The sequence below is a fragment of the Dipteris shenzhenensis genome, chromosome 11, assembly GCF_047967505.1.
Source record: "Dipteris shenzhenensis isolate YYH24624 ecotype China chromosome 11, Dip_SZ_1.0, whole genome shotgun sequence".
NCBI classification, from domain to species: domain Eukaryota; kingdom Viridiplantae; phylum Streptophyta; class Polypodiopsida; order Gleicheniales; family Dipteridaceae; genus Dipteris; species Dipteris shenzhenensis.
In genome coordinates this window covers 54205410-54215872 of record NC_141606.1, presented here as the reverse complement: position 1 = coordinate 54215872, position 10463 = coordinate 54205410, and the positions used below count along the sequence as shown (strand labels likewise).

Below are 10463 nucleotides of genomic sequence, written 5' to 3'. Positions count from 1 at the left end.
AGTCTTGAATGGGTTCAGCTAAATAGGACACACACACACACACACACACACACACACACGCATGCACGCATGCACGCACGCACGCATGCACGCACGCACGTGAGAAAGAGAGAGAGAGAGAGAGAGAGAGAGAGAGAGAGATCATTCTGAGAAGGCACATGCTTATCTTAAAGGGAGCTACGATGCTTTATGAGCCTCACCTGGCATCTCAAGTAATCAATGTATTTTATCATTTGTTTTGGACCAATGTAATTTATATTGCTATTTGTTGGAACACTCATGTGTATGAGAAAAATAAGAACAAATTCCTTCTTGATGATAATTATTTCTAGAAAATGTTCCACCAAATGTCATTTTGGACGGGATGTAATTTGTATTGCTATGTGATTGGAACATACATGTGCATGGGAAACCAAGAATAAATTTCTCCTTCTTGATTTCGAGAAAAACTTCTACGAGCCACTAGTAGGTTGAACGTCTAGCCTCACGTTGTTAGCAGCAAATTGAATATGTCTCGCCGTCGACGTAAAAAGGGGAGAAGGGTCATTGAATGAATTTGGGCAGTGGCTTACAAGCTCTTGATCCATGGGCGGTGCCCCTGGTGGGCTAGTCTGTAAACAGCCTAAGGTGCTCAGCTCGTGCCCGTCACAAGAACTCAAACCTATACATATACTAGATGAAGGTGTTGTAGCTGTCCACACCGCTGTTGAGAGGCATAGTGTAGATGACTCCTGAAGCCTGAGAATAGCTACCCGTCCCATTCATGATAGCCTTCGTGCTGCTTACGCCCGTCACCTCCAAGCCCTGCCCATTGAAAGCTCCTTGGGGGTGCGTATTGTTGACGATCCACGTCTCGCGAACGAAGTCAGCTAGGGGAGCTTGTGGAACGAACGTGCCCATAACGCCGCCATACACCGCAGCGTCCAAAACGGGCTCGGCAAGCAGGCCTGTGTCGAAACAATAGGTCTTGCCGATTTCCAGGTCGGGCTGGGCCTGGGCGAGCAAGGACTGTTGCTGCCCGCACAGGGCGGCGTTGTAGCCGGCGGTGCTATTCGGTCCCTGTATGGAGATATAGCTGTAGGCGGTGAATTCGGTCTGAGCAGAACCAGGGGAGCCGCGAAGTCTGGCCATGTGAAATTCAGAACCTGTTACCTGTGGATGCTTGGATAGCTTATATAAATCATACCACACAGCAGTGAAAAAGAACATGATGGACTAGGCGGGATGAACTCAGCTATTACGTCCAAACTTTTCAGTGTCCATACGTTGCTCGTCAATGCGGTAGTGCAAAATGCGATTCATGCTGCGTGCATTCATCAATTTGCTCGCAGCAACGCTTTTCATCCAGCTCTGATCTGTAGCTCTCACGACCCAGCACCTTACTTCCTTGTACCCCTCATCTCTCCCTCGTCTACAACAGGTCTCCATCTCCACACCGCCAGACGTTGCGCATTCGCAACAGACTAAAAACCGCTTAGAGCGTTATTTTAATTAAAAAAAAAACACACCCACCTCACACTCACACACCCCGGTCTCGGGCATGGATTCCTAGCTTGTGGTTGGCTGTGTGTAAATGCCACAGCTGTGGACCCATTGCCCACCGGTCGAGGGCGAGCATTGCAAAGTTTCCCTGCAGTAGAGAGTTAAGCTTAAAAATTGCCTTATATAAAAATTTCCCTCTTTATGCAAGTGTGCGCGTGCCCACACACACATTTTAAGCTCCTAAAACTCTTTGGGTTCATAAGCTCCCTTTTTTGATTTTACATGGCAACCAAACTGCAACCCCTTGACTCCTTGTACATGACTTCAAAACAACACATCTCTTTGTCTTCATCACAAGATGAGCTTCTTTTGCAATTCTCGTTTTGTGTGATACTATTACCATGCCTTGAAATCTTGAAGTAGGCTACCTTTGATCTATAGTGTGATTTCTCCATGCCTTGAGTATTTCAAATAGAACTAGTAGCGCATGACCAGATTTGCCTGTAACATGTTTTTTATATTGCTAAATAATAATTCAAAATCATCAATACTCGTGCAACCAATATATATATATATCGATATATATATATGAGAGAGCTTGCCCATCTCTTGTTAGATTCCTTTTATTTCATTTTTGCCTTCAACTTTGTTTTATGCTCATGTTTGTGTTATACTTTGATTATATTACATGCGAAAATATTATCTTTGATGGTCTGGTATTGCGCTCCTTAAATAGATAATGTTACCTGCAAGGCAATGAGAACACATGAAAGAAATATAAAATAGGGAATTAGATTCATATATTATTTCATTGCTTTTGTAAAAAAAGTTCATAATACTTGGAGTGTACTTAAAATATTAGTCTTATGTTCATTTGCAACCCTCAGAACGAGGCTTTGCCCACGAGACAACCAGTATTGTCAGATGCCCTCGCCACTCTCCTCTCAGAATTGATCCAATCCAACATGCATGTTGCGAATCTTATGGCACTTCTTACAGTAGCAAGATAATTGTCTGCCCTAGGGCACGATTCTCCTGTGAGACCTAAGCCATTTTTGGTATGCCAAACGAGGATGTCTATTTTTGGTATCAAAGAAATCAAGCCATCCTTCCAAGAACTAGCCACGGCATGGTACCATCAATTAGATGCACAAGTCAAGACATCATGGCAACACATTCATCAAGCATTAACGATGGCGTTTGGCAACATAGATACCATCAAGGACACACTTTCGAGGACCTCAAGCTCTTCTTCCTCTGGCCCAAACTAAGGTCGGGAGTCCCCGAGTGTATGCAAGATTAGGGTCCTAAGACCCTCAACGAGGTGCTGCTCATTGCTCAATGCATCAAATTCACAAAGCACAAGTTGAGAGTTAAGCTCCCTCCGCTGCTGCCGTTGTTACCCATTCCTTCCTCCAGTTCCATGCCAATGCCAATGGAGATCGACCACACCCATAGTTCTGTCAAGAGCTCCTACCGACCGCACCCTCCTGCTTCATTTGAGAAAGCAAAGCTCTTAGATCCTGACAACAAGGGTCGACCCTGTTGCTTTCAGTGCAATCACTATGGACACGTGAAGAGATATTATCGGCTCCTCAACCCCATTTAGAATGTTCAGGCAACGAGCGATATGCTTGCCTCTAGAAACAACTGACTAGCACCTTAGCGGAGGCATTCATACCAGGTAGCAAACAAACTCCCTGCACCATCGTGTTTGTCATCGAGGCCCTCTTCCAACAGCAACCTCTTCTTGTCTTGGTCGATTTAGGTAGCTCTCTGACATCTGTTCACGAATCATTTGTCCTCGATGATATTCCTATGTTTTTTATTCCCCATAACCACATTATGTTTTGGGATAACCTCACCTCAGTCGAGTCTGCCCACGATGCCATGCTCACCATTGAGATCGATGACTCTACGGTTGATGGACCTTTCATTGTTCTCACACATTAGATTTTTCCCCTCACCTTGGTGTGACTGGTTGCTTGAGCATCAGGCCTCCATTGATTTCCAACATCGTTGCCTCCATCTCCCTAAAATCTCTCCAGTCCTGTGGCTCTATGCTCTCTTCCATCTCTTCTATGTTCCATGATGAGCTTCTACACAAAGCACTGCTCCAGCAAGTAAGTTGTGGGATTTTCACAAGCATTTGCTTCTGGCAACCTCACGACTACCACCACTGCCATAACCCACAAAATTCCCACCAATGATGTCCATCTGCATGCTATTGTTCCATGCCACCATTCTTCTGAGAGAACTTTTATTCTATGAACCCACATTGATGCAATGTTACATGACAAGATTAGTCGCCATTCAAAGCCTGTGGGTATGCGAGCATCATATGGTAAAGAAGCTCGATGACTCTTATTGTTTCTGTGTCGATTTTTGTCCTTTGAAAAGTGTTACCACTTGAGACCAGTATCCACTGCCTTGGTTGGATGACATCCTATACTCTTTCTCCAAATCCAAAATTTTCACTAATGGCAGATTCCCATTTTGGAGAAGGATCATCCCAAAACAACATTTTGGAAACCTTTTGGCCTCTACAAATTCAACGTCATGCCGTTCGGTTTAAAGAATGCCCCTGGCACTTTTCAGCATTTGATTAACTTTGTCCTTGATGATCTGATCATTCAAGGTGAGGTCTTGGTGTACTTAGATGGCGTCTTGGCTCACACCACAACTTGGGAGAAGCATGAGGAGGTATTAGGGCAAGTGCTTCGACTTTTACACCAGTACAATCTCTGTTTAAGCCCTCAGAAGTGCAAATGGGCTCAGCACAACATCAAGTATTTGGGCTTTATCATTAGTGAGAAAGGTATCCACTCGGACCTAGAAAAGGTCAAAGATTTACAAACTATGCAAAATTGGTTTGGACTCTTGCTTGCCAGGAGCACTTTGACACCATGCAAAATCATCTCTGAGATGATGCCCTTCTCTGCCTTGGGGCAGTCACTATCTATAAACCCTATATATCACATGGTTCAAGGCCAACTTGAAAAACCCCTTCTCTGTAAATGTATCATGAATAAAACACACTCTTTTTCTATTCAATCTATGAATACCCCCTTTATATGATACCCTTTTGTATGTTAAAAATGTGTAAAAGTTGATTTTAAAAACTCTTGCTATTGAACTCACATGCTACACTTACATATTTATGAGTGACCCCCCTGAATTCTCTGCCACCCCAACCTCACTAGACCCTTTCTAATTCATACTGATGCAGGCATGGATAGTCTCGGGGTGTTGAGAAACCATGCTCAATATCATGTGATCATATGTGCATAGCACTAACCCAATAGAGTGCTATAAAGGAAAGGTTGTCCTCACCCTAATCCTAAAAGGGTTTGTATATATTCTACATTTTCAACTAAATCTAGTGTACAGTTAGTCATTTTGTGGTGTGCTCTTTAGCTATCCCTTCTCTCCTCATCTCCACTCTTCTTCTCTTCACTCTTCATATTTCGTCATGGTACCAGAGCATGGTTCTGCCTTTCGTTGAGGCACCATCCTTGAGAGTGTGAGAGGGATCAAGAGTTCTTGAGTGTTCTCTTCTGTAAGAGACTTCCTTTCTTTGAGAAATTTTTTTGTTTAGATCCGTTCATCTCCTTTGAGAGTTTGTGAGAAGTTCATAAGTGATTCCTCTGTGAGAGATTGAGATTTATTCATTTTGTTCATTCTTTCGTGAGAGAGTGATCTTCTTTGAGAGACTTCTTGCTTGTGTGAGAGGGAGTGAGAAAAAGAGAGTGAGAATTCCATCCATTTCTATTCTTTGAGAGAGTATAGAGAGGTGATTCTCTAAAAGGATAGGTAGAGAATCTTTTGATATTGGTTCAAATCTCTACAAGCTGCTCCTAAGGCTAGTCTAAAACTACCAGTAGCTCATGGGACTACAACATCCCTAGCCAATGCGAACCTCTCGAGCTCGACATACCACCAAGCCAGCCACTAGATGAGATCACTCCACTGACCTTCTTCAACAACGCTTGCAACTCCATCTACGATTGCAACAGTACGTAGGCTACCTCCTGCCAAAAGTGACCTACCAGCCTGAGCTTCAAGAACTACACCAGTTAGCCAAAAACATAGTAGCTACAGCTGCTCCAACAATAAATGAACCGACCTAACAACCGCTACGAACTACACATGACAATCTAGCCTCTAGTAGCGCCCTACGATAATAGTCAAGCTCCAACATCACGGGGCTTCTATAGCAGGGAAGAGGCCTACGGACTATAGTAGGGCTCCTGTTTCTAGCAACTCGGCTCAAATGGCCAGCCGTCAAGCTATCTATCAACATATCTGGGTGGATTCACATCCTGGAAAGTGATTCTCCTCATTTCCACATCCCTCATGGTGGGTGTCTTATGCATCTTCTTCTCATTGAAGACCACATCATGGCTTCATATGATTTTCTTTGCTTTTGGATCCCAAAGACGATAGCCCATCTCTCCACTTTCACCATAACTTAGAAAGGTGCATTTCCTAGAATTAGGATCTAGCTTCTTCCAAAGCTCTTTTGGCACATGTGCATATGCCTCACACCCAAATATATGCAGAGTAAGAGGGCAGCTTGCCACTCCATGCCTCTTTAGGAATACCACCATCCAAACTTTTGCTAGGTGATCTATTGATCACATGCACTGCAGTATTCATTGCCTCAGCCCAAAAACCACAAAAAAGACTTGCATTGGAAAGCATACATTGCAACCTTTCCTAAATGGTGCGGTTCATCTGTTTTTGCAACTAGATTCTGCTCTGGAGTACGAGGGGATGTGAGCTCCCTCTTGATCCCACGTGTATCATAGAAATACTAAAAGTCATGAGAGATATACTCTCCACCATTATCAGTCCGTAGGCATTTAAGTGCTCTACCTAACTGATTTTCAGCCAAAGCCAACCATTTTCTAAATACTTGGAACACATCGTTCTTTTGAGCTATATTCATAAGCCCACACTTTCCTAGTTGCATCATCAATGAATGCCACATAGTATTCAGCCTGCCTAATGATCATGTAGGCATGGGACCACATACGTCTGAATGCACCAAATCAATCCTTTCAAGCTCTTTATTTTCCCTTCTTTTATGGGATAATTAGTTTGCTTCCCATAGAGATATTGTCACAAATTTCAAAATAAAAAAAACTCAAATGCGATACATAACCCAAACGGCATAAGAGTTTCATTCCATTCTAGCTTATATGCCCCAGCCTACAATGCCACAAAGAAGTACTTGGCTGCTTGGTTATTGCAACAACATGATCAGACACCCCTGATACATGTAAGGGATACAAATTCCCACACTTTGCACCTCTGGCCAAAACCATAGAGCCCTTCTAAATTTTCCAACTTTGAAAGCCAAAAGTGGTATGAAAACCAGCATCATCTAGCTGACCTGCTGAAATGAGACTCTTGGTCAGCTTAGGCACATGTCTCACATTATTCAAAACAAATGCAGACCCATTTGCAAAAGAAAACTTTATGTCACTTGCTCCCACTATGTCACATGCATAGTTATTTCCAAGATGCACACAACTTGTCTTTCCGCTGTCATAAGTGGAGAACCATTGCCTATGGGGAGTAACATGGAATGAAGCACTAGAATCCAAAATCCAATCCTAGGAATATGCATCATCTGAAGTGGTAAGCAAGTCTACAGGTAGACTAAACATGAAGAGAATGTCATTGTCACTATCATCAATGATTGCATTAATCTCCTCGTTCTTCATTTTTCCTTTTTCCTCCCTTGGACTCTCTTCCTTCTGATTTGCACCCCAATTTGCATTCTTTTTCTTATCCTTTTGCTCTTTTTTCAGCTTGTAGCAATCCTCTTTCATACCATAATGGTAACACTCAATGGTAACACTCAATGTTTTGTGCCCTGGATTTGCTATGAGACTTTCCTCTTTCTTTGGACTTCCCCCTTTGTGATCTGCCCCTTTGCACATTTAAGGTTGCATCCTCTTTGTTGCCATTCATAGACTTCCATCTAATCTCCTTGGCCAACAAGCTACCCACAACATCATCAAACTTCCGTACTCCACCAGGTACAGAGTTATTGACAGCTGTATGGGAGGTATCCCATGAGGATGGCAATGAACATAAGAGAAAGATTGCCTTAGTCTCCACATCAAAATTCATCTTCTAGGCCTGAAGTCGGCTGGAAAAAATATTGAATTCATTCAAGTGAGGCATGGAGACCCCTTCCTTCATCTGTAGCTCAAACAGCCTCTTTATGAGATAAACTTTATTAGACGTAGTTTCACGTAGTTTCCTTCTCATAAGTGGCACATAATTTCTTCCACAAATCTTCCGTAGTCTGCTCATTTACTACTATGAAATAAACTGACTCTACAAGATGAAGTCTTATAATAGACTTTGCTAATGCATCCAACTCATTCCAATCATCCTCAGACATATTTGCAGGCTTAGCTTCAATCCCTGCCAAGGGTTTAATCTGCTTCTTTTAAATAAGCACATCATTTATCTATTCTTTCCACAAAGAAAAGTTTGTCCCATCAAACTTTTTAATGCTGAAAAACTCCTTTTTAGACATGGAAGAGGATGCCATGATGCAAATGAAACAAAATCCCAAATGCTAGTACTTGCAAGAGAGAAATCACACCAAATACTAGGTGCACCCAATATGTCTGCCTTAATGAAGAATAGTGTCACCAAAACTCAAGGCTCAAAGCATAAAAAATGCATTTGACTCATGTGCATATACTATGCATCCATATGAGCAAATTTGGCCCAAAAGAAAATGTCAACCCACAATGACAAAACAATGGCAAATATAATGCCAATAAGAGCCAAATGCCTCAAGCATAAACACTGTCCAATGTGGGCATAAGCATCAATAATGTCTTATCCAAGAGATCATAGCACAACCTGTGCATCCACTGCAATATGTCAAACCTGTCCCTCAGCATAAAATAGCATCTATGTGCTAAACTTCCATTAATAAAGCATCCCACAAGGCAATCTAGGCCTATCAGTGCATCCAAATGGCCTGTAGAGCATCCACTGCAACCCAATGCAAACCACAAATGAGTGCATATCGCTCAGATTGCAACCAAATTGATCTGCATAAGGTATTTCCAAGAAATCATGGCCCTATGGCAATGATCGCTAGTGAAAATAGAACCTTGGATGTCTCAAAAACATGGGTGTCATTGCATAATTAAACTCAACAAGACAATCTACAATTATCTCTCTTCTGCCACAACTCCAAAATCTCATCCAAGGATGGAGTAAAAGCCAATCAACCCTTGCATTTACTTGCAAAAAATGAACCTTACGAAACTTAATCTTAGCCAAAATTCCACATGGCAATCAATGAGAAGGTCTTGGAAACTTTGAGAAATTCCTTCAAAGAGACGACGGAAAAACATAGAGAATCACAACTCCCTTCATTCTTCACGGAATAGAAAGAAGCTTTGTAGACATATGTTTTAGGTAGTCCTAGATCCAACGCTACTCCAAAGCTTCACTATAGCATCATAACTTTACGGAATGGGAAGTAGCTTCACAAGTAGAAGTTTTAGACTACTCTGAATCCACTGAGTTGCAAATGGTGGCCTGGATATGGAGATCGAACACACAAAATCCGTGCAGGAATTGAATTTAATCACTTTTTATAGGAGCTTTTGGCAACAAGATGCAGGTAAAGACACCCAACGGAGCTTCTCCTTCCTCCCATAGAGCTATAGCAATAGACTTCAGGCTTTAGGCTCACACCCTAGGCTCACACCCAAGCTCCACACCCGAGCTCAGCTAGAACACCCATGCTCTGATACCCGTTGAGAGAGATCTCAACAATGGAAGCAAAATGGAAGAAGGTGAGAGAGAGGGAGAGGGAGAGCTAGAAGATAGACTCACACAAGTTTTGGTGGGTGCAAAACACCCTAATCTTCTATGTCATCCATATATATATATATGTGTTTGAGTATTGTACATAACCGGGGTTAAGGTACAATGGCCTTTAACCCCCACATCTAAGCCTTGTCAAAAAATTCCTAAATAGCTCCTACATGGAGTCAATCCCTTCGCTCACATGCAGTTTCACGTCATTACATTACCTAAAGCCTGACATTCCACAGTTGAGTAAGTAGATTCTAGACTGTTCAAAGACATTGACCAATTGTTCAGTGGGCAAATAGCACATGATTTAATTACACACACACATGCCATCATTATAAAGCCTATTTGGCTATTTTCCAGCATAGTGCACTTTATTCTAGCCTTGTAAAGCCTCTTGGATATTCCCAACATCATTTGCCACAAGCCTTGTAACATATTTGATTATATATTGCAGTTCTATCTTCACTAACAATTTAGATTTCACTTGATATAGTCAATGTTTTGCAGTTGATTCAGATAATGATTTTCATGTCACTTCCTCTCCTTTGCCACACATTTTCTCTACACATCGTCTTAATATCAAGCAAGTCAATGAAACATATACATCTGCATTTACAATATTAAATTTCATTGCATTGACCATATGCTCCTCATTCATCATTCTTATTCTGTTTGGTTGCTTTTGTGGATTTGCCTGAGTGCACTTCCTCTTCATGCATCTATATATATGTTTTGGTTCCCATGTACATTGTTCTTTGTATTTGCGTTCTTTTCCACCTCATAATTGTTTGTCACATTACATCCATTGCATGTTGCATCCTAGATCATGTTTATATCAAAGTCAAATATAGAGTAACCCTTTGGTGATTTGAATGAGCACTATATTGAACGTTGGACATAACATTTGCAAGTTTGCTTATATAGACTTGTAACTATATCCTTTTGCATTAAATGTGCTTTAAGAGAGACGAGAATCCTGAAACACATCTATTCCTAAGAGAACATCACTCATTGACACACCTTGCATGGTTTTCACAAACCACAACTTCCTTCTCCAAGTTTGTCAATGTCCATAAACTCATCCACACATGATAAGATATTGCTAATGAAACCTT

The 10463-nt window shown here is 41.8% G+C and overlaps 1 protein-coding gene across 1 annotated transcript; it reads right to left on the bottom strand.

Annotated features, from left to right (window-relative positions):
• Positions 1–312: 312 nt before the first annotated feature.
• On the bottom strand, positions 313–1209 carry LOC147897182 (uncharacterized). The gene has a single exon (XM_087381227.1). The coding sequence runs from the start codon at positions 1207–1209 to the stop codon at positions 673–675; it is 537 nt and encodes a 178-aa protein (XP_087237353.1). The 3' UTR covers positions 313–672.
• Between the last annotated feature and the right edge of the window lie 9254 nt (positions 1210–10463).

Coding starts and splice junctions, on each gene's coding strand:
- LOC147897182 (XM_087381227.1), bottom strand. CDS start 1,209: ATGTTCTTTTTCACTGCTGTGTGGTATGATTTATATAAGCTATCCAAG.